This window comes from Mesoplodon bidens, assembly GCF_964165515.1.
Source record: "Mesoplodon bidens genome assembly, chromosome: 9".
Classification (NCBI taxonomy): Eukaryota; Metazoa; Chordata; class Mammalia; order Artiodactyla; family Ziphiidae; genus Mesoplodon; species Mesoplodon bidens.
In genome coordinates this window covers 10005077-10029825 of record NC_138166.1, presented here as the reverse complement: position 1 = coordinate 10029825, position 24749 = coordinate 10005077, and the positions used below count along the sequence as shown (strand labels likewise).

At 36.1% G+C, this 24749-nt stretch overlaps 1 protein-coding gene across 1 annotated transcript in view; it reads left to right on the top strand.

Moving 5' to 3' along the window:
• ORC5 (origin recognition complex subunit 5) overlaps positions 1–24749 on the top strand; it is a 74569-nt gene that overhangs the window by 28452 nt on the left and 21368 nt on the right. The window contains exons 9-12 of the mRNA XM_081244896.1: positions 94–146; positions 1910–2022; positions 3747–3794; positions 9784–9894. Of these exons, the coding sequence (XP_081101022.1) occupies positions 94–146; positions 1910–2022; positions 3747–3794; positions 9784–9894 (325 nt within the window). The remainder of the gene's footprint in view (positions 1–93; positions 147–1909; positions 2023–3746; positions 3795–9783; positions 9895–24749) is intronic.

Sequence of the window (24749 nt, the reverse complement as noted above, 5' to 3'; positions counted from 1 at the left end):
TTTTAGTTTTTCTACGGCTTTGTTTTAAGTACAGTACATTGATTTTATATGTTTTCAATCCATCATTGCTCTTTCATTTTTTTTTTTTTTCAGTTCACAATGGGAAAAGCTACAGAAAGATGACACAGATCCAGGACAACTGAAAGGTATCAAAGGAAGTGTTGAGACAATTACCAGAGACACTTCTTTAATTAATTACTAATAATCAAGATACTAAAGTTAACACTAAAGATAGTGTGTTAATTGACTGTTATCAGTAGGCTTCCAGTCAACAGTAGGCAATTACTAGTTAAGTTTTTGGGGAGTCAAAAGTTATATGCAGATTTTCTACTGTGTAGGAGATGGGTGTCTGTGCCCCTAACATTCCCCCACCCCGTATGGGTCAACTTTACTTTTACTTTAAAAAAAAAAGTAAAGCAACTATCTAAAATACTCTTATTTAAAAGTTGGGTCAGTAGCCAGTTGGGTCAGTGGGGGAAGTGGTATGAAATGAAGTGGTATTGAGATTCCATTTTGGTTTTTATTTTTAAATTTTATTTATTTATTTATTTATTTTAAAAGATTTATTTATTGTTTATTTTATTTATTTTTGGCAGTGCCAGGAATTAGTTGTGGAATGCGGGATCTTCACTGAGGCATGTGGGATCTTTCATTTCAGCGCGCGGGCTTCTCTCTAGTTGTGGTGCTTGGGTTTTCTCTCTCTAATTGTGGCGCTTGGGTTCCAGAGTGCATGGGCTCTGTAGTTTGCGGCACGCAGGCTGTCTAGTTGAAGCTCAGTAGTTGTGGTGTGCAGGCTAGTTGCCCTGTGGCATGTGGGATCTTAGTTCCCTGACCAGGGATCGAACCTGTGTCCCCTGCATTGTAAGGCGGATTCTTTACCACTGGACCACTAGGGAAGTCCCTGTTTTGGTTTTTAAATGCTTGAAGTACCATACAAGTGATTTTCAGTTGTGTGTTATAATGGAAAGAAATAGATACTAGAGTTTAAAAAAATCTGCAGTAATTTGCTCTGCTGCCTGTGTGGCCTTGAGCCCAACTCAGTGTCTTTATCTAAAATGGAAAGAATATCTACTTTTAAGTTACTGCAGAGATTCAGAGATGCTTAAGGAAAGCACCTAGCACAGTGTCTTACACATACTAGATATTTCAGTAAATATCAGATTCCTTTTTCCCTTCCCATAAAAGTCATTGCTGCTTGACTGACTCTATTATTTTATTTATCCATTCATTCAGTTATTTCCTTTGTACAAGGTACTGTAGGGACACAAAGAAACAGTAGACTTGGCTCCTTCAATGAACACTGTAGCTTAGTAAGAAATATCACTTATGGGGTTTCCCTGAGGGCGCAGTGGTTGAGAGTCCGCCTGCCGATGCAGGGGACACGGGTTTGTGCCCCGGTCTGGGGAGATCCCACATGCCGCGGAGCCTGCGCCTCTGGAGCCTGTGCTCCACAACGGGAGAGGCCACAACAGTGAGAGGCCCGCGTACCGCAAAAAAAAAAAAAAAAAAGAAATATCACTTATGTTAAATTAATTCTTTATATAAAGTATAAAGTTATGTGGACCGTAAGTAAGATACATGAAGTAAGAATTCACAGTAGAGACAAATTGTCTCTTTTGGTGTGGTAGGGCAGCATCAGGGAAGGTTTAATGGAGAGTGTGGCTTTGAAGGGCAGGACTTTAGAAGAGGTGGAGCCCAACAAAGATAACAGAAGAGCAGAGCGTATCATTAATGATAATGTTTCCCCCACCACCATCATTATCGTGGCACGTTAAGCTCAGGGCACTTTGAAATCTTTTGACTAGAGGGTACCACATGGAAGTCAAAAGATAAGTGAGAAAAGGTAAGAGATACTTAAAATCTAATGGTAGCCTGTTAAATACCTTCATAAACGTATTTTGTTGTCTAGGTCTCTCGGCATATACTCACATGGAACTTCCATATTACTCTAAGTTTATTCTCATTGCTGCATACCTCGCTTCTTATAATCCAGCAAGAACTGACAAAAGGTTTTTCCTTAAGGTAATCATTATTTCTTTTTCACTTTATTTTTGCAGATCTAGGGAATATTTTGAAATTCCTCAACACCTGTAAATTTGTAAGGGATAGAGATTAGAATAAGAGATTCCTAGATATGTATTTAGGACTCATTCTTTAAAGATTTTGTTTGTTTATTTCCCTTTAATCATTTATTCTTTATTTCCCACTTTACCTTTGCCAGTCAACAATGTTATTTGAGAACTTTCTTTAGGATATTGGGGGTGAGTGAGTGCCACTTTTGGGGTGGGGACAGTCGTGGAGCAGACAGGCTAAAAAAGAGGTGGTATTAGTGTCTAGTAAGCATGATATGATAAACAAGTTGCAGGGAAGTGTTGAGGAAAGAAGGCTTCATGGAGGGGGTAGCATTGCTTGCTGAATTTTGAAAGACAAATTAGTCTGAAAATGACAGCAAAAAACAATATTCCTGAAATGAATGTTGATAATAAAATCTAGAGGCCCTCAGAACTTTATCCATCAATGGAGCATTCCTCACACTTAAACTTCCCAAAAGGGTTTCTTTAGGATGCGTGAGCCATTACCTCAGTCACCTTCCACCTAAGCAAAGACCAACTCTCCTCCAGAGTGAACTCAGGTGGTCTGTGTGGTCTCCACCCTATAACCACTCGGTCTCTCTTACCAAGGCATTATGTCAAGTGGGTGCAAATTATCCTTGCAACCAGATATATTTTGCTACACATCCTAAGCAAGTCCAGTTACAAGCTGATTAATAAAAAAAATTCAAACTGAACTTTTCTGTTTCCAGAACTTAGCTGTTTTTCCTCCTGACTCCCCAAGCTTTTGTTTACATTGGTTTCTCCATCTAGAATTCCTTCCTCTCCAATCTCTACATGCTTAAATTCCACCTATTCTTTTTTTTTCCCCCTTTAATCATTTATTTTTGACTTCTCACTTTAAGATCACAGCCTGAATGGGTGAAGTAGGTAGTTTCACAGAAGAGTTCAGGTATACCTTAGGTAATAATTCTACATTTAAAAAAATGTAACTAAGGTTTTGTTAAAAATATGAGAGATGGGAATGATTTTAAGGATAGTAACCCCTTTATTGTTCTGAAGCTCCTACTATAGTATCATGTACTCCATACATCATTATCCAGAACATTCAGGAGGCTCTCTGCATGTATATTAGTTGGAGAAATCTAATTTTAGAATTTTCTTCTTGAAAACAAATAATATGCAGTTTGATTTATTATTAAATATAATACATTTTTGTCTATCTTTTGCCTATCTCTACCACTAGTTTTTGGTTTCAAGAGGGCAAGGACTGCATCTATATTTTTTCCCTACTATTGAATCCCAAGTGCTTAACTAAATGCTCTTAATTTTATGCAAATTGACAGCCTGCTTTACAGAATGAATTGAAAACCCGTTTATCTTTGGAAGTTTTGTTTTTATAGAAATAAATGTGCTGTAATAAATCAATATATCACTTTTATTTTGAAATATCACTTTTATTTTGAAACCTCTTTCTTTACATGCACAAATAATCCTGTATACAATCAAAATTGATTTAAAAAGCCTAAAATATGTTGGTATTTTAAGGTGATGTTTTAGGTGATAAATAGAATAAAATAAAAAAGCCTAAGATACGTAAGTTACTCTTATGTGTGTCATGTTTTAAACAAATTATGCTTTCTGGTTTTGTGGAGTACTGTCTTTCATCTTAAAAATTATTTTGCTTAATTGCAGCATCATGGGAAAATTAAGAAAACCAACTTTCTAAAGAAGCACGAAAAGGTATTTATGTGGTAATTTCTTTAATGGGAAAAACTTACAAATTTAGAATATTATAGGAAGTCGGTAAATGCATAATTGTATGCATTTACATAGTCATTTGGATGTAAGAAGTTACTTGTATTGATATGGTACCATCATAATGCTGTAGTAGTATTTTGTTATGCTGGATACAGTGATTGGGGAGGCACAATTCAGGTGAGCTGGTTCTAGAGATAAAAGGGAGTTGACAAAATTTTTCTAGTGAATTAATAGATGAAAAAGGTCACCCTGGACTTTTTAATTAAATATAGCTTAGTTTCCTCTTTTCCCCTTTGAAACACCACAGAGATGGCATTGAAGAAATTAGAAAGGTTAAACTAATAAGGACTAAGCAGATGAGAGATCTATAAAATTTGGAATTGACTAGTAGATAGATATGTCGGTGACTAAGCACATCAGAGAAGGCTGAAACCTGACCCCCAAAACAAGCTGATTTGACCCAAGGAATCTGGAAAAGCTTAGGAATTAGAAGCACTAAGCAACTTTGAATGTAGGGGTGTGGGGCAAGTTGAAATTTCCAAAAAATTTCAAAATTTCCAAAAGGAGCATTTAGACTGTTCAGCTCTCTTGTACATCTTAACCACTGTGGTTTCTCCTGGCAGAAGATAGAGAAGTTAGAACTGTAGACTTTGCACTATAGAAGCTGTGAGTTTTGCTTCTCACTCTCATTGTTAAAAGCAGTTTTGCTCAGTATACACTTCTGAATTGAGGACATTGTTTTACTGTCTTCTGGCTTTATTACTGCTAAAAAAAACCTGCTGTGAGTCTCTTATTTCTGTGTTATTCCTCTGTTTTCTCTGGCTGCTTTCAAGTTCTCTTCTCCTTTTACTTTAGTCTTCTTACAGTTTCTCTGTAGTGTATCTGGGATTGAATTTCTTTTTACTTGGCATTAGTTTTGCTTCCTAAATTTGAATAATGATGCCTGTATTTAATTCTGGTAAATTCTCAGTCATTAACTTTTCAAATATTGCGTCTCCTCCATTCTCTCTGACATGTTTTCCTGAGACACTGGTTAGGCTTATGATAGACCTTTTCAATCTATCATCTGTGTTTTTTAAGTCTTTATATTCTTCATTCCCTTTCATCTCTGCGTGCTATATTCTGGGTAATTTCTTCAGTTCTCTGTTCTTATTTTCTCTTCACCTTTGTCTGATCTGCTGTTTACATCAATTTTGTAATTTCAGTAATGTTATATGTAATCTTCAGAAGTTTTACTGGTTCATTTCAAGTCTATCTGATCACTTTAATGTTTTTCCTAGTCATATTTTTCTTTAACATAAAAAAACCTATTTAATTTTTGCTGATTTGTGCACATAATGTCCTGTTTCCTGAACATTTTATTATTTTTAATTGTTGGCTGAACTTGATCTTTGAATTTTTGAGGCCTGAGGTGTGTTCCTTTGAAAGGTTTTACACGTACTTCTCTGCAAGCACTTGTGAACACCGGGAACCTGGGATCATTTGAAATTCATTTCTCAGCCTGGGACTTGGCAGACCACAAAGCTATTGTGAATTCTGCCCCCACATCAGCATTAGCTCTGGCTTCTAGTTAAAAGTCTCAGGGAAGCCTTTTTTCTTCGATTCACACAGAGCTAGAGTTTGGCAGGCAGATTTCCTCACCAAATCCATTTGCTTGGCGTGGAAAGACTTTTCCAGTATGCCCTTTCACCGAGACATCTCTGATTAGGCTCTCCACTATAGGCAGGTCATTGATTTTTTACCCTCTTTCTTATGTATGTAGCTGCTTTGGGTCATAAAGGATGGGTAGGAGGAGAGAGCACTTCTGGCTGAGGTAGGGAGGGAAGGATGTTTAGTAGGGCTTGCATTTTGAGTGGGCACTCAGGAATGGTGAGGATTAGATATGCAAAGATGGGAGGAGAAGACATTTCAGTTGAGGAAATGATTGGAGCCAAGAAACAGAGGTAAGATAGTATAGGGTATATACAAGAAATAATGAAATAAAATTGGCTGGAGTGTATGGTGAGTTTCAGAGAAAAATCAATTGAGGCCAAACTGTGGAGGAATTTCCTTACTGACCAGTTAAGGGAAGAAAGCCCATCTCTTCACCTCTGTTATCTCGGCACTTGGTGGTAATTGGTGGGTGTTTATTGCACAAATGAATAAATTGAATGAATGAAAGAAGGAAACCGAAGAATGAACATAAAGCTAAGAATTTTAGGCCTTATTCTTTAGACAGAAAATTATTTAAGAATGTTGAAGAGGGAGATATATGAGTGCTGATCAGTGAGGACTGTGAAAGAGCTGGCACTTTAGACCATCCTTGTGGAATGAGTGGATTTGTACAAGTCTAGGAAGACAGTCTTGACAGAGGGAACCATATGAGCAAAGACATTGTGAAGTTGTCTTTAGTCCTAGGTGAGCTCTAGTTCTTGCGATGTTTGCCTCTTTTGTCTTTGGTTCATGTCATTTTAAAATCTGAGTCTAGTTACTAAAACCTGTGTACACTTAGTAGTTTCTTTGTATTTTTGTTCCCTCTCTTTTTGAAATCTTATTGAATGCTTACTCTGTGCCGTGCACTCTGCTAGATGCTATGGACATAGTGGAGAACAAAATAACCATTGTCTCTGCTCTCATGGAGTTCTCAGTTTAGGGCATCAAACATTAAAAGCAGACCACACGAATAATAATCATAACAGTTGTCTTAAATCTGTTATGTATCTTCAGTTGTATAATTCTTTTTCTCTGTATATTCTCAGTTACACTCATTTTTTAAGATTTTGCTTTTCAATTCACCTAATGCACGTATGTGATACCAGATTATCTGCCACTTAGTTTATGTGAAAAAGCAGCATTTTTCCTCTCCTCACTCCTAGTCCCATTCCCCACAATTAAGCTTCTTTTAATTGTTCCTAGTTTTAGTTTTTCTGGTATAAATATCTATAACTCTAAGTTTATTTTCCCATCTCTGTTTTTCTTGGTTTGACTTGATACCAGTTTTCATTCCATTTTATCTCATTTATTTGGTTTCTTTTTTCGCTTATTTCTTCCATTCGTACAGACTTTCATTCTGTCTAATAAGCTATAGCGAATCTAGTGAGGTATTTCTCACACTTTGACTTTCTCTCTAGGTGGGAAACCAGTTTGCATTTATAGCGTACAAAATCAGTTCTGTGAAGAAGATAAATGTCATATGCCCTCCATGGCACTAGAACACTTTAATTTTAAATTGGAAATGTGTTTTCTAATCACAGAATAAAAAGTGAAAATCAGAAAAGTGTCAGCAGCGTTTCACAGTGTGATTCTCAGCCTGAATTGCTTCCCACTTTATTCCCAACACTTCAGGAATTTGGTAATTTTTACTAACCTCAACTCACTTCTAAGTGTTAATGAGGACAGGGACACCAGTTCCATTTAGATAGCTCAACATTCACCTTTATTTTTTCCTTTCTTCCCTCTAATACCATTTCATTCATTATCCTTTCATCCATTCATTTATTTAACTAACAATCCCAAGTGCTAGGGATGAAAAAGGTAAATAAAACATCCTCTGTGTTCAAGGCATTTGTGTAGAAAAGAAGATACGTATAAACAAGTATATCAGGATGATGATAATAAAAGCTGTTGAGCAGTATAAGCCAAACACTGTTAAGCTCCACATATGATCTTACTTAATTCTCACAATGACCTAATAATGTAGTTGCTATCATTATTCTTATTTTCTAGATGAGGAAAGTGAATATTAAAGAGAAATTTAGTAACTTGCCCAAGAATACATAGTTAATATGGTAGAACCAGCATCCAATTCCAGGACTTTCTGAATCCAAAGCCTCCCATGATGTTTAACCACTGTTCTTGTACTCATACACCTGATAATGATTAGTATCTAGGCTTTTTAAAGCTCATACAAACTAATAAGAAGAAGGCAAAAATTCAGTAGATAAATGGGTAAACGATACAAAAAGGAACTGGAAATGTCTAACAAACATAACATGATTATCACCCTCATTCACTAATGAGAGAAGTGCAACTTTAAACAACACTGAGGTATTATTTTACACTCTAAGATTGGCAAAACTAAAAAAATGTCTGATGATTCCAAGTGTTGGTGATAATATGGAAGAATAAGAGGCTGCGTGTTCTACAGGTTGGTCATATCTAATAAAGTTAATATGTGAACGTACTTTACATTGGTCAGGATAGGTTGGACAGTGGTGTAGTGAAAAACAAACCCCCTAACCCTCAGTGGCTTAACATAAAAGTTATGTATTGCTCATATGTATATATATATTGCTCACGGCACAGAGGGATATGAATTATGTGGGCTTTTTTATGGTGGTATAGTGACGTCTCGTGAAACATGGTGGCCTCTTAAGTTGTCACCAAAGGTAAAGAAGAATAAGGATCCAGTGGTTTGAAAGGCCAGGTTTGGTAGTAGCTCACATTGCTGCCACCCATATTCTGTTGGCCAGAACTCAGATGGCGTGCATCTAACTGCAGGAGAGACTGAGACATGTAGTCTTTCTACATGCCCAAGAAGAAGCAGTGTTGATGAACACATAGCATTCTCTGCCCCCTACTTTAATCGAGCAATCCCACAGAGAAGTTCACACGTGTGCAAGGAGAAATGTACACAACTGGCCATCACAGTATTCTTTGTGATGAATTATAGGGAATAATTTTTTAGGGTAGACAGTGATTTGTCATGAAATGGAATTCTGTAGGATAATTTAAAAATGGACTAGAGCTACATGTATCAAAATGAATAAATCTCAAAAACATAATGTTGAAGGAAAAAAGTTTGGTAGAGTGCTATGTCCAAAATGATATCATTTATTTGAGATATTAGATTATGCAGACAACGCTGTGTATTGTTTATGGACACATATATAGCAGTAGTAGTTTAAAAATTGTCATGAAAATGATAAAAACACCAAATTCTGGATGGTGGTTCCTTCTAGGGAGGGAAGGGGAGAGTGGTATGTGGGAGGGATGCAAGGGAGCTTCAGTTTGTAATGTGATCTGATGCTTTTTTTGCACAAATTGCATAATGTTTGGATGTGATAAAATTGGGTGGTTGCATTGGTATTCATGAATCTCTTTTCTAAATGTTTAAAGTATTTAATAAGAAAAGCATATAAACTGATACCTGGAAAATGATTTCTAAACTATGTTTTAGATATAAATAGCTGAGGTAAATACTTCATTTTGTAATTCTGAGTAGGTTTTTTTTTTTACTTACAGTCATTCTTTTAAAGAAATAGTTATTCCCATGCTTGTAAATAAAGCTTCTCATTTTATTTGTCCTTGCTCATATAGAGTACTTAAATTATTACATTGCTACTAAAATTATCTAATAGAATTATCTAATTATCTATAGACCCTTGAGCACTGCAGTTTTCTAATGACAAGTAATTGTACCATTGACTTTGTAGACAAGTATGAACATTTTACAATCTTAAAAATTTTTAATAAATTTTATTGTTTCCGACTGACAGCTTATTCACATACTGTGAAACACTGCATTCATTTTCTAAGCTAGTATTTACTATAACTGATCTTTTTAGAACTATTAGTGTTGAACAAATAACATTTTTCAGGCAGTGGCACAAAGGAATGGTGAGGAGTTGGTAGTAAGCTCTAATCTAGGGGTTAAGGCCTAGACCCTTGTTTTGGTTGTACACTGTCGACAGATGACTTGGTTAAGTCACTTAACATCTGGTTACAACAGCAAAATAGGGGTGATGTTCGGGCCTAGACTGGGTAACTTGTGAGTCCTTTAATATTTGTTGATGTAAATCAGAACATCTTGAAGAAAATGTTGAAAGATAAATCATGATCATATCAGGTAAAGTTTTAGAGATTGCAAGTTAGATTTATTAGCCTCTTAGGGGAACTGTATACAATATAAATAAGTTGTTATTGGAATTTATAGTACAGAAAGTGAGTGGTCTGCTGTAAGAAGAAAATCCATGATCTTTTTTTCTTATAGACAAGCAATCATCTCCTCGGACCAAAACCGTTTCCACTAGACAGATTACTCGCAATATTATATAGTATTGTGGATAGCAGAGTTGCTCCAACAGCAAATATCTTCTCCCAGGTAATGTTAATGATCGGTTATTATGTATCATCTTTACCTTTATGGAATCCTTCAGGTAATCTGATCAGTATAGTTCCAGGCATTTAGATTTTTGGTCAGCATATGTTACTAATTTAACTATGTAATGAACAACGTTCTTGGTAAGTAATTGAAATTCCAAATATAGAATTTTCGAGGGTGTTACTGAATTGCATATATTTATTTATTTATTTATTTTTGGCTGTGTTGGGTCTTCGTTTCTGTGCGAGGGCTCTCTCTAGTTGCGGCGAGCGGGGGCCACTCTTCATCACGGTGCGCGGGCCTCTCACCATCGCGGCCTCTCCTGTTGAGGAGCACAGGCTCCAGATGCGCAGGCTCAGTAATTTTGGCTCACGGGCCCAGTCGCTCCGCGGCATGCGGGATCCTCCCAGACCGGGGCACGAACCCGTGTCCCCTGCATCGGCAGGCAGACTCTCAACCACTGCGCCACCAGGGAAGCCCTGAATTGCATATATTTAAAGGTATAATTTGATGACAGAAACAACTTGTTGTTTCTGGTCTTATTCTTTTTTTCAATGAAGGAATTTTTAAATGATTATAATCTTGCTGATTAAAGTGCCTTCATGATTAAATTGATGAATTATAATATAGAAATATAATTTAATGAAAAAATTTAGAAATGTATTTATAAGAAAATAATCCATAATCTTCTTATTCCTCATATATATACTTTGCAGGTTGATAGTATGCATTAAAAAAAAATGATATATTGATATTTTCCAAAATGATTAAGTTCTTAAAATTTTCACTAGATGGCAGCACTAGCATAAAAATAGGAAATAAGACATTTATAAAGTAGCTAAGGTTCTTTTTTTAGGTGACATTTAAGAAAAACTTATTTGTTAAAAATACAGTCACAGTAGATTTCTTAAATGGTCCAGAAAAATGGCACTTAGCACATGGTATGAATGGATAGAAGAAAAACCAAATGATGTAACTAGTATTTATTGAAAAGCAAAGTCACCTCAGATGTTTCAGTGAGCATTTTATTTTATGTATATGTTTTTAGGTTGAAAAACATGTAAATAATAGCATTTACATTTTAATTCACTTCAAATAAATTTGGTTCCTGAATGGATATGAGACTTTGTAATCTAATGCGTGATAGTAACTTTTGATTCTTCATTTAAAGAAGTCTTTGGGGACCAAAAATAGCTATGTTCTCAATGTGCTCAACATTAAAGTTAGATAATTTTTATATAAGTCAATTTTATAGAAAATCATATCTACATTTATTACATTTTTGAAGAATGGTAGTCTAGTGAGTTATTAGGTTATGTAAATAACTAGCTAGATGGGTAGGTGGATGGTAGCCCTAATGCTGATAGTTTTAAAAATCTAATTCAGTTTTAATCTGTATTACAGGGATTTTTTTGCCATGTGTGTGTGTATGCATGTGTATATATATATTTAAATGCTTTTGTCTGAAATTAATTTTTAGTCAAACTGTACATTTTATTAGTAGCTTTCTACATGTAACGTGAGGTTTTTGTTTTGTTTTTGCTGTTGCAATAACTGTGAAATAGACATCAGGTATTATGATCTTTATTGTAAGGAATTGAGCCTCAGAGAGATTAAGTGATTTTCCCACTATGACAAAATGAGTAAATCTTTGAGAATTAAAGCCTAGGGAAGTGAAGGAGACAGTGCTTCTAAACAGAGCAGAAAGGTGTTTGTATCACATGTGATTAATATTTCTTGGGTGCCCAAAAATTACGTTTGTGGGAGACACAAAGAAGGATAATAAATGTGCATTTCTTTCTTCCAGAGAGCTTATAATTTATTCTGGGGGATGATAAAAAAGACACGTACATAGAAGTAATATTGTAAGGCTGTAAGTGAATGCTAGATAGTGCTGCTGAGAAGTTTAGAAAGAGATCACTTTTGCATTGGACAAGAGGAGAGAACTTGAAGGTATCACAGAAAAAGTGAAAAATGGGGCCGGGCTATAGAGAATCAGTAGGATTTTTTTCTTTAAATATTTCTAATTTATATACAACATGTTTGTTGTACAAAAATGAGTAAAAAAGGAAAAATAATAGTAAAATTAGTTGACATCTTGTTTCCAATGGATAGAATTTATAGAGCTCTAAGAGGGAGGATAATATGACCAAAGGTGTGGGACTAGGAAAAAAAAGCAAGACACAGTTGTGAAGTGTCACAGCAGATGAGTTGAAAGTAAGCGGGGTTATACTGTAGCAGTAGTAGCAGTCATTGTAGTTCTGATCTAGTATTAATACTGCCACCACCACACGTCACACCTTACATATTGTACCTAACATTGGTAGAGCATCTCCTAGCAGCAGGTCTAGGTTTATAGGGATGGACAATCAAAAATAATGATAGGCTGCTGATTTAGAGATCTACTAGCTACTCTGAGGCTTTGATTATAGATGAACAATGTCACCAGTCTTTGTTTTCAATAATGCCTATAATGTTGTAATGAAACAATTTAACCCCAAATGTATCTTTATGTTTTAATGAAGCTAAATTCTTTTCATCGTTAACAACCTCAGTCTTTTTATTCTTTATCTCTTCTAACTAGCAGTAATCAAAATGATAAATTTTGTATATTTAAAACACTGCTTTAAATGAACTTATGTTTATTTGATGAGAAATCATTTAGGACTTGATCTCAGTGATTTCATTTGGGATACAAAGGTGGGGCGGGGGGCGGTACAAAGTGATAGTTACAGTCATCCCTCCATATCCGTAGGTTCTGCATCCACAGATTCGACCAACCACAGATTGAAAATATTCAGAAAAAAAGTTCAGAAAGTTCAAAAAAGCAAAACTTGAATTTGCCTCACTGGCAGCTATTTACATAGCATTTACAACTATTTACATAGCATTTACAGTGTAGTAGGTACTATAGGTAATCTAGAGAAGGTTTCAGTGTATGGGAGGATGTGCATAGGTTATGTGCAAATACTATGCTGTTTTATATAAGGGACTTGAACATCCTCGGGTTTTGGTATGGAGGGGTGGTGGGTGGTATCCTGGAACCAATCCCCAGCAGATACCGGGGGGTGACTGTATAACTAGCCCTAGGAAGTTTACCTTTACTTTTTTTTTTTTTTTTGCGGTACGCGGGCCTCTCACTGTTGTGGCCTCTCCCGTTGCGGAGCACAGGCTCCGGATACGCAGGCTCAGCGGCCATGGCTCACGGGCCCAGCCGCTCCGCGGCATGTGGGATCTTCCCGGACCGGGGCACGAACCCGTGTCCCCTTCATCCGCAGGCGGACTCTCAACCACTGCGCCACCAGGGAAGCCCTACCTTTACTTTTGTTTGGTCAGTAGAGTATCAAAGAAAATCAGATAACATATACCATGTTTAAGAACAAAATGTGGCAGAAATTGCATCCAAAAGAAAGGTATTTCTCCCAAGTGCCTTATATTTTTTCTTCCCATTATCTCTTAGTGACTTTTTCTATTTATTTCCTTTTATTTATCCATCAAAACTGTACTCTTGCCCATAGGAATGACAATTTGTATTTAACCTGTACACAATTTTTTAAGTGCAAAACAAAAATATGACATTTGTGTTGGAAGTACTTGATATGAACACTAGATGGCAATATTGTTTCATTCTAGCTTTAAAATGAGCAGGAAAACATAGCTTTACAAACCTAGCTTTACTTGTTAATATTGTCTTTGATATTTAGAGAGAGCTGTTTGTTAATTTAACACATTAGTTTATTTGCAAAACAAATTTGCCTGAAGATATTTAATGTTATGTACTCACGCTCACACTTTTACACTTTCATGAAAATGTAAATAAAATTGGTAAGGAATTGTTTTGCATGAATATTTTCCACCTGGAACCAAATTGCTTTTTATTGGTTATAATATGTCTGTATGAGATGGTAAAGTATTATTTTTCTTTTCATTTTGTCTAACTGCAACTGTTTTAAGGATTTGCTTTACAGTAATGTGTTATTTTATAGCTTCATTTACCAGTTACATGATTACTTATAATTTTTCACATATAATAAATTGATTAAATGTGGTATATACATTCAAAATCCTTTTGAAGCAAAAGTTTATTTCCATCACATTCATTTAAATCTATTTAAATCTATTCTGTCATAAAGTTATAAAAATAGTAGCTTAAGGAATCTCTAATATTATTAAAAGTCCAATTGAGAATAATAGTCAAATTCATAATAGTTGAGTAATAGTAGTGTATTGTAGTTGGCATTCTTCTCAATTTCTTTATTCTTTATTAAATTTTAGATAAAATTCTCATTAACTTTTTAGTTTCATAAAAAAGTAAAGGAATAACAGCACTTTTAACATTTTACAATAGGTTAATGCTCAAATTTATTGAACTGAAATATAGTTTTGAAATTTTTCTTAGACCTTTAAGATAATTTTATCTTATCCAAATCCTTATACAATTTTACATTCATGATCATGGGTCATTTTAAAAAATTCATTCAAATAAAATAAATGTAGCCTTTCTATATATACCTAAACTTCATGAATGATGAATCATTAATTCTGGTGTTTTCATTCTTTTCTCCTGTCAGCATGAATAGAATGTAAATAGAATACCATTTATTTATAAGCAAGAAATGGTAATTTGTGTAGGTATTACCTTCAAAAGTTAGTTATGATATTCCTTTTTTTTTTTTTTGTGGTACGTGGGCCTCTCACTGTTGTGGCCTCTCCCATTGCGGAGCACAGGCTCGGGACGCACAGGCTCAGTGGCCATGGCCCACAGGCCTAGCCACTCCGCCGCATGTGGGATCTTCCCGGACCGGGGCACGAACCCATGTACCCTGCATTGGCAGGCGGACTCTCAACCACTGCGCCACCAGGGAAGCCCTATGAGATACATTTTTGAAGACCATTTATTATCTTTAAAAGATATGATTGAATTGTCTTTTTTCAAAAGTATATTAAAACCAGATTATGCTTTTAATTTATCTTTTTTTGTCTTGAAGAAAAATGATAAATTGTTTGGAAACTTTTGAATGATTTATTTCATTGTTTTGATATTTCTGTATCTTCTCTTACTCAACCTTGCCTACCCCCTCCATATTCTTGTAGTTAAGTGCCCCTCCATACTCTTGTAGTTAGGTGAAGGCAGTAGGAGAACAGTTCTTTAAGATAGTCAGATATATCATTTATTTTAAAATATTGGGATTTTCCTGGTAGCGCAGTGGTTAAGAATCCGCCTGCCAGTGCAGGGGACATGGGTTCAAGCCCCAGTCCGGGAAGATCCCACATGCCGCAGAGCAACTAAGCCCGTGCGCCACAACTACTAAAGCCTGTGCACCTAGAGCCTGTGCTCCGCAACGAGGAGCCACCGCAATGAGAAGCCCGCGCACCGCAATGAAGAGTAGCCCCCACTCGCCGCAACTAGAGAAAGTCCGTGCACAGCAATGAAGACCCAACGCAGCCAAAAATAAGTAAATAAATAAAATAAAATAAAAATAAAATAAAATAAAATATTAAGCCATATTGCTGTATATTTTCCCAGAGGATAAAATTGCTGAAGAGTTTATTTCTGAAATTATTGGTACAGGTTTCTAAAGTGACTTTTAAAAGGAAAATTATCTTTAAAAAGTTAAGGACATTCAGTTACACATATACTTATATCACATATTATTATTGATTTTATTTGATCAGTTAGCATTTTGAGAAATTACTTTTGAAGGTAGTTCGCTGTAATTCTACAGTCCGGGAGGTTTAAAATAATAAGTTCTTTTTTATTGTAAGAAAGTGCACTCTGGATTAATTTCAAGAAACAACTGAAAAATGAGAAAAGGAGCATAGTTCTTTATTTCTGTGTACCAAATTGACGTTGTATTTTTCAGTAATTAATATTTAATTTCTGAATCATTTCCTATTTAGTTGTGCATAATTTAATAAGAAAAAAATTTAAGTTAAAATGTCCTTTTAAATTTATTTTCAAGAGTATAAATAAAAAGCATTATGGAGCAAAGTGTAGTAATATATATATTTTTTCAAAAATACACATTTCCATTTTCTTTTGAACTCACATCATGATACTATATATTGGAATATATTTGGACTTACGTTTGTTGTATCAGTTTAACTTTTTAGTCATAAATCAACTTGATCTTTTCCCACAAGTGTTGCATTAATTGTAGTAGCATTTAGTTAACCTTATGATTTTTGCTCATTTAAGTGTTGGTTTATGGTAAGGATATATTTAAACTAATTATTTTGGGGTTTTAAAATAATTTTATTTGTTTGTTTGTTTGGCTGGTTGTGTTGGGTCTTTGTTAACTGCACACAGACTTTGTCTAGTTGCGGCAAGCAGAGGCTACTCTTCATTGTGGTGCACAGGCTTCTCATTGCGGTGGCTTCTCTTGTTGCGGAGCACGGGCCCTAGAGTGTGCAGGCTTTAGTAGTTGTGGCTCGCGGGCTCTAGAGTGCAGGCTCAGTAGTTGTGGCGCATGGGGTTAGCTTCTCCGCAGCATGTGGGATCTTCCCAGACCAGGGCTTGAACCTGTGTCCCCTACATTGGCAGGTGGATTCTTAACCACTGTGCCACCAGGGAAGCCCTATTTTGGTATTTTTGAAATGAATTTATCATTAATCAGAAAGCAAAATGATTTAGTTATTTTACGTATGGAAGTTTTTGAAGTAGACGCTTAATCTCTAGTTTGCTATAGCTGTAGGAAGATGTTTTTGCTATAAATTTTAGGGCAGGTTACATTTATTTATTCAACCAAAAACAGATTTGGCATTTTTCTTCAGCTATAGGTAGATATATAGAACATTTCTATAATTTTCAGGGTTTTTTTAAGGTGAAGGGATTTTGTCCATATTTATTCAATTAAAAATGTTTAAACGTAATATAATTCAAGCTTCAGATTCAAAGTCAGTATTGATCTTTTTTCCCCGTAGTTGGAATTAAAAGTGTTCTTTGTCTGCTTGAAATTTCATTTAACAGAGGTTTATTAAGGGCCTATTATGTTCCATGCTCTGTGTTATATGTAAAGAGAAGACAAAAGCCAAGAAAATGCAGTTCTTGCCCTCAAGGACCTTATGGTCAGTCTGTGGCTTCCTCTGCCCTTCCTTAGTATTGTGTGCAACTGCCAGATTATACACGAGTTAATTCGTGCTGAAGGAACTAATACTTAAATACTTGAAGTGAAAACTAATACTTAAATTTGTAAAGTGAATATATAAAAATAGGATTTTCACTTCAGTAGTCCATGATATTTGATAATATAGATATTTAAATGTCTTCTTCTAAGTAAAATAACAAACCTATTTGTTGAAATTTTCATTCAGACATTCCTTGAACTTAGTGTTATGGAGCACAATTGTTTGATGCCTATGTCATAACTAAATTTTGTTAGTCATTAAATTATGACATTGGTATCAAACAATCCGTTAAAACTTGAAACTTAAGTATGGACAATAAGTGTATTATGCATAGCATATTATACACTAAGTGGCTTTTCTTAAAGTTACATGGCTACATTTCAGATACCTTATGATTAAAAGTTATTATGTCACTCTTTGCAGTATTTCAAACTACTTTTATAGATTTTTAACCAAAAGCACTTTAACCAAATAAACTCATTTTATAGACTTATAAAGCCTCTTTATCTTAAAAAATTAGTTTGTGTATTATATAAACTATAGTTTGATTTATATTTTTTAAAAGGTAATTATATTTATCAAATGATAATCACAGAACTTCAGAAATCAGAGTTGATGAAATAGTGTCCTTTGCATATATTGCTTAGATAAGAATTTGAACCTTGTAAACATAAAATGTAATATCCTAAAATCTAGCTATATATAAGATATTCATATGAAATGATTTAAGTATGAGAATTATTTTATAGATAATGAAGTTGGTGAACAAAAGGGGCAGTTTTCCTAAAAACGAATTCCCTGGTTACTAGAGCATTAGAAAATGTGAAAAGCTCTTCTCTTGCAATTTTGCTGTTCCATTTGACTTGTACCAGCATTCCAGTGTCTGTATAATATACAACTGAAACGCTTGATGCCATTAAGGTAAATTATGTAAATCACAGGAAATATCCCAAATGCTAACATTTTCTAATAATCTTACTATGTTTTTTTCTTAACCACAACTGAAATTGTGAGGCATTCCATTCCATAGATAGTGCGAGAGCCTTACTTAATGCCTACTTTGCTGATGAATAGGTCAGCAGGGGTGCTGTTTGATAGAGGCGGGCTCTTCTCTAGCAGGGAAGAGCCTTACCATCGTGATGCTCTTACTCCACTGCAGTAAATTAGATTCTGAAATCTCCTACTACCCTTGGTGTGGATGTATTACCATTCTGCCTATCAGACCACCCTGTAGTAGGTGTCTATTTCAGGAGACTTTTTTTTTTTTTTTTTTTTTCCGGTACGCGGGCCTCTCACTGCTGTGGCCTCTCCCGCCGCGGAGCACAGGCTCCGGATGCGCAGGCCCAGCGGCCATGGCTCATGGGCCCAGCCACTCCAGGGCATGTGGGATCTTCCCGGACTGGGGCACGAACCCGCATCCCCTGCATCGGCAGGCGGACTCCCAACTACTGCGCCACCAGGGAAGCCCTTCAGGGGACTTTTTAAAAACCGTTTTGTCGTGCTTCATATTTGGAAAGAGTACAGTTGAACTAAGATTTTCACCAGCTGCACTGTTGTTGTAAGGAACACTAAGTATAACCAAGGGTAATAAAAAGCACAAGTATATTTTACTATGTTGCCCAGGGATAAAATCTTTCTCATTTTCATTTGTAGAAGGACAGTGTTTACCCCTACCTTTCTCCTGTCTTCCCTAAATCTGCTGTTAAATTTCTTCAGTGTAACCACTTTGCCTTTGTGAATATATCAGCCCAGCAGTAGGCATGTTTACTGAACTCTAGAGAAATGGAACCATTGCTTAAGGGTGACATGTAAGATACTGCCTAAGGGGTAGAAATACTGCATAAATTATGCCTTCAACTGTTGAATAAAATAATATCTTGGAACCTTACTTTTGTAGGCAATATTTTATGACTACCTTTCTAATAAATATACCAAATATATACCCTTTATTCACAGTTTTTGGGGAAAAATATTGAACACCAATAAATTTTATTTGACTTTGCAAATATTTTGCTGAAAGCACGTACAAAAAAGTTTATATGGATATGTGCTTATACATGACTATTCAAGTAAATCTGTTAATACAGAGACTATATAGGTAAATGCATACCTTAGAGATTTATGACTGGATTGTTTTAATGAGGATAAGAGTTTTAATAAGAACAATTTAGGAGTTAAATGATGTAGAAAAAATCTACATTATGGAAATGTGTGCTACATTTTAAAATACTCTGTAAAAAGTTGATTAAAAGAAATGTTGATGCTTAAGGGGGTTTCCTATGAGACATTGTCCTGATTCCTTGTCAGCTCACAACTAATCCGAGTCCTCTGGAGGATATTGGCCTCATCTACCCATAGTAGACACTTCCCATGAGCTGGTGCTGCACCAAGTCCTCGTCCTTTCCCCTAGATGAGACATTAAGGTCCTTGTTCCCAAGTCACCTCTAGAACCTAAGGTGTTCTCTCACCTTGGCCACTGAATAGTGGTGGAGAGCTGAATTTCCAATAATTAGGAATAAGAAGGGGAACTAGGTTTTCTGAGAGTGTCTTATGTATTCCCTTGGCTTCAAATGCTATGTGTATGCTGATCACTTTTTTTAAAAAATATTTATTTACTGATTTATTTTTTGGTCATGTTGGGTCTTAGTTGTGGCACGCGGAATCTTTTCGTTGCGGTACCCGGGCTCTTTGTTGCGGTGTGTGGGCTTCTCTCTAGTTGTGGCACGCGTGCGGACTCAGTAGTTGTGGTACGCGGGCTCAGTTGCCCCGCAGCATGTGGGATCTTAGTTCCCCGACCAGGGATCGAACCGGCATCCCCTGCATTGCAAGACCAATTCTTAACCACTGGACCACCAGGGAAATCCTATGCTGATAACTTTTGAATTCTGTATTTCTAGTCCTTTTCCTCTGTCTCTGGACCCAGATTGCCAACAGAACAATCAGACCTGAATGTGCCATGTTTATCAACACCTGATATATCCAAAACCAAAGTATTCCCTAAACCTTTTCCTGTGATTGTTTCAGCCTTACCTAAGTTTCAAAACTTGTCATTTACTTGTTCATCCTTTTTTTTTTTTTTTTGCGGTACGCGGGCCTCTCACTGTTGGGGCCTCTCCCGTTGCGGAGCACAGGCTCCGGATGCGCAGGCTCAGAGGCCATGGCTCACGGGCCCATGGGGATCTTCCCGGACCAGGGCACGAACCCGTGTCCCCTGTGTCGGCAGGCGGACTCTCAACCACTGCGCCACCAGGGAAGTCCTGCTTGTTCATCCTTTACTAAGCACATACTTCGTGGCATGCACAATGTGTTAGGTACTAGAAAAACAAGGATAATACAGTTTCTGGTGTTTAGTTTAGTTAAATGGAAAAATTGTCTCTGAACCCTCTTTTGTGTTCACTTCACTTAGTTGTTCAACAAGCCCAGTCTGTTTTTCTTCCTAAACACAAATGTCTCAAACTTATTCCTTTCTTCCCACCTCCACTGCCATTGCCTTAAATCCACGGCTTCATTATTTCTTAGTTAGACCATTGCAACACTGTCCTAACTGGTCTCCCTGACACTGACATCTTCAAATTCATTTTGCATACAGTCATCAGCAAAAATCTTAAAAGATAAATATGGTCTTATTTTTCTGCTTACGCTTTTTTAGTGAGTTGCATGATCTACACAACCAAGTCTACATTTCATAGCATTTCTTGTGAGGCCCTTCAGAGACTGGCACTGTTTTCTGCCACTGTCTTTATTCATCTTGTACACCATTCACAGTAAGGTGTTTTCTTCACTGAAAGCATACCCGTTTTCCTTGTTGTGTTGTTACATGTGCTGTCCTCCCCACTGTTGAACTCTCTTTTACGTTTCGTGGTCCACCCCCCAAATGCCATTTCTCAATGAATTCACATTTTGCCTCCCTTCCTAGTAGTCATTACCTTTTCTAAAGTCAGGTAATTGGATTTATCCATATCACTAGTACAGCACTCATATTGTGTTATTGCCATTGTATTATATGTTTGTCTCCCCTGATAACCCTGAATTCTTTGAGGGCACAGACTTTGTCTTCATTTTTGTGTCTCTTGCACTGTGCCTTGAACATGGGATTCACTCATTGAATGAATGACTTCCCATTCTTCTAAGCATGAAGTTAGGGTCTTTCTGGATACTAAAGATCTGCAGTCATCTGTACGCTAAAAAGTTCCAGAGATTAGAGGTGCTGTCTTTAGTTCCTCTAGGTATAAACATTCATGCCAGTTTTTGTTTATCTGAGTGTTTTGAAGAGTAACAGTCCGTTCCCTGCCTTTTTTTTAAATACAAATTCATGGTGATGCTTTTTCTTTATAAATTTATTTACTTATTTATTTTTGGCTGCATTAGGTCTTCGTTGCTGCACACAGGCTTTCTCTAGTTGTGGTGAGCGGGGTCTACTCTTCGTTGCGGTGCGCGTGTTTCTCATTGCGGTGACTTTTCGTTGCAGAGCATGGCTCTAGGTGCGTGGGCTTCAGTAGTTGTGGCTCACGGGCTTAGTTGCTCCGCAGCATGTGGGATCTTATCAGACCAGGGCTCGAACTGTGTCCCCTGCATTGGCAGATGGTTTCTTAACCACTGCGCCACTGGGGAAGCCCCACTGTGATGATTTTTAAGTTGAATTAGCTTAAAATAAGTTAAAATAAAAGAGAGTATTTCCCTCCCTTCCATTGCTGCACTCACTATCTCTCCTTTGTATGCATAAAAATGTCGGTTGAACTCTTCTTGATATATGCCATATGTTCATGAATTATCACATTGCCTGAAATCAGATCAAATGTGTTGCTTGTTGGGTGGACCTCATACACTGACATGTTAAGTTTTTTTATTTAAATAATTTAATGTTTCAGATGGTAAAGCTCTTCCAAAACAAGTAGGATAGGATATTTCACAAATCAATTGACATATATACTAACCTATGAAAGTATAAAAATAATGAGCATGTTAAAATTTAATTACAGTTGTAAATTGATTTCCTTTTGTTGGCAGAAAGAACATAGTTTATTAGCCCAGGAACAGGTTCACACTGTTCTAACATCAAGCACTTCCAGCTGAAGCTTGTTAGTGACTGCCTCTCGGATTAAGGAAAAAAATCCTCCCTGTGGTACATGAACTCCTATTGTTAAGACATAAATAATCAGCTCATCCCCTAGATAGATGAGAACAAAGAACATAATAGTACACAGAGCAAAGATTAACTAAGCAAATATTGTACAACCCCATTAAAGATGTAAATTTTAAAACATTTTATGTTTAAGGAGGTTTTTAGCTTTTATTTTTCTTTGTGAATGCCTCAGTCATGACATAGGTGCTAGTCAGAGGGGAAAAAATAAATATTTTGGCTTTTGAATTAGGTAGACTGATTATTTTAAGCTAAAGTAAAATAAAATCCTTTAATTAGTGTCAGTATGTTACATATATATGTATATATATGTGTGTTTATATATGTGTGTGTGTGTGTGTGTGTGTGTGTGTTTAAAGACTACGGAAATACTATTCTCTTTGATAGTAAGATGCTTCAGATTTTTAGTTTTGTTTGTTTATTTTTAAACCAAAGAGTAAAAACCAGAATTTATATTTTGAGGAGAAACATCAGTGGAAACATGGCTAAAACTTAGAGGTAAAGTGACTGACTTTTTGTACAACTTTCTTTTAAAACTTTATTCTGTATTTCCTAGCACAAAATCTAAGTCCTCACTTTGAAAAAGAAAACCCATTTCCTAGGCTAATCCATTCATTTGAATTTGAGCTTGATACAATAGACAACAAAAACAGCTGTGGAAAACAGTGTATACTTCCCTAAAATCTGAAAATTATTGGCAAAGGAATATGTCTTCATAGGTGATAGAAGCCAAGAAGGGGAGGAATAATTTCCCCACAGAGATTTAAATTTACTTAAGTAATTAAAATGGTATTTCTTGACAATTATTCCAGTGTTTCAGGAAAGACCTTTTCATATCTTTGCTTTAAAATTTTTTAATGTGTATCCTAACTGTTAATTTATTCAACTATTATATATTTTGTATGATTTATAGTCATGAACTTTTTTGGTAAATTATCTTTAATCCACAAATGTATAGGAAGTTTTGCTTTGGGATACCATTTTCAGTGTTGTCTAATAATTTCAGATTTTAAGAAATGGTGCTGGGGCCTCCCTGGTGGCGCAGTGGTTGAGAGTCCGCCTGCCGATGCAGGGGATACGGGTTCGTGCCCCGGTCTGGGAGGATCCCATGTGCCGCGGAGCGGCTGGGCCCGTGAGCCATGGCCGCTGGGCCTGCGCATCCGGAGCCTGTGCTCCGCAACGGGAGAGGCCACAACAGTGAGAGGCCCGCATACCGCAAAAAGAAAAAAAAAAAAAAAAAAAAAAAGAAATGGTGCTTTTTCCTCCACCTTAATTTATCTTTTAAAAATTAAATGTTAAAAACAGTAATTTTATGTCTAATATAATATGAAATTTGATTTATGAAAAGTTTAAGTGTCATAAGATTAATAAATTCCACACTAATATTACTTTGGTAATATCACACCTCTCATATCTGATAATTTTGTTCACAGGATTGTTGATTGTTAATTCTTAAGGCTATTTACCTGTATCCCTGGGGCAGGACATCTGCCTATGTTGAGATACTTCTTGATCCTTTTTGCTACAATTTCATTTACGTTTTTTCCTCTGTTTTATCTGCAGTGCCTTTGCTGCTGGGTTTCTAACCTCCAGCAGACTCACAGTGTCCCCTTTCACTGTGGAATGCTTTCAGAGTTGTCTTTTTACTCACTTTTCCTTATTGGTGCCTTCTGTAAAGCTTTCCCTAGTCTGTCTCAATACGATGATCTCTTCCCTATATTCTGCATCTCCCTTTGGGGTAGTGTAAGGAGTATAAGCTTTGAATTCAGATGTAACTCTTACCACTATTAGCTCAGTGATCTTGAATATTTACTAACCTCTCTGAAGATGTTTCCTTTTCTCGAAAAAGAGCCTAACTTGTGGCTGTGCTGTTGTGAGGACTGAAGGAATCAAAGTGCCTAGTACACATTGTAAAGCAATTATACTCCAATAAAGATGTTAAAAATAAATAAATAAATAAAATAAAGTGCCTAGTACAATGCCTATATCTATAGCCTGTAAATACAGATCTGTCGATGCCTATGTCTAATCTATAGCGCCTGGACTCAATAACAAGTTCCACTCCCTATACTACTAATTACCCATGGTCACTGATACTCAGTAGAACTGACCATTCAGGAGTGAATGCCAGTTACATATGTGTCATTCTCAAGAACTTTGAAGAGCAGTAGAAGAAAAGATAAAAGCACTGACTGGGGCCTTTACTACAGTAGTCATAGTCTTGGCAGACCACCTTCTAATATTCATGAACACCCAAAGTGAGGCATTATTTTGGCTAAGCATTTTTAATATGTTAAATATTCTTAGGATTAAGTACTTAATTTAAAGTTTGTCACAACTCTAAAATGTTTTCTAGTAAACCTCTTGCATGGTATATATGTGATATTCTTTTTCATTGGGACTTTTGGATTAATAATTTGAAACATCTGCTAACATGTCCAACATATTAATTTGTTACGGGTGACTGACTAGGGGCTGATAATGCCAGTCATTCTTTTATGATGTCTGTTTTCTCATCTGTGAAATGAGGCATTGATCTCCAAGGAGTCCAGTCCTGATGGGGTAGCTCATAATTTTATTTCATAAT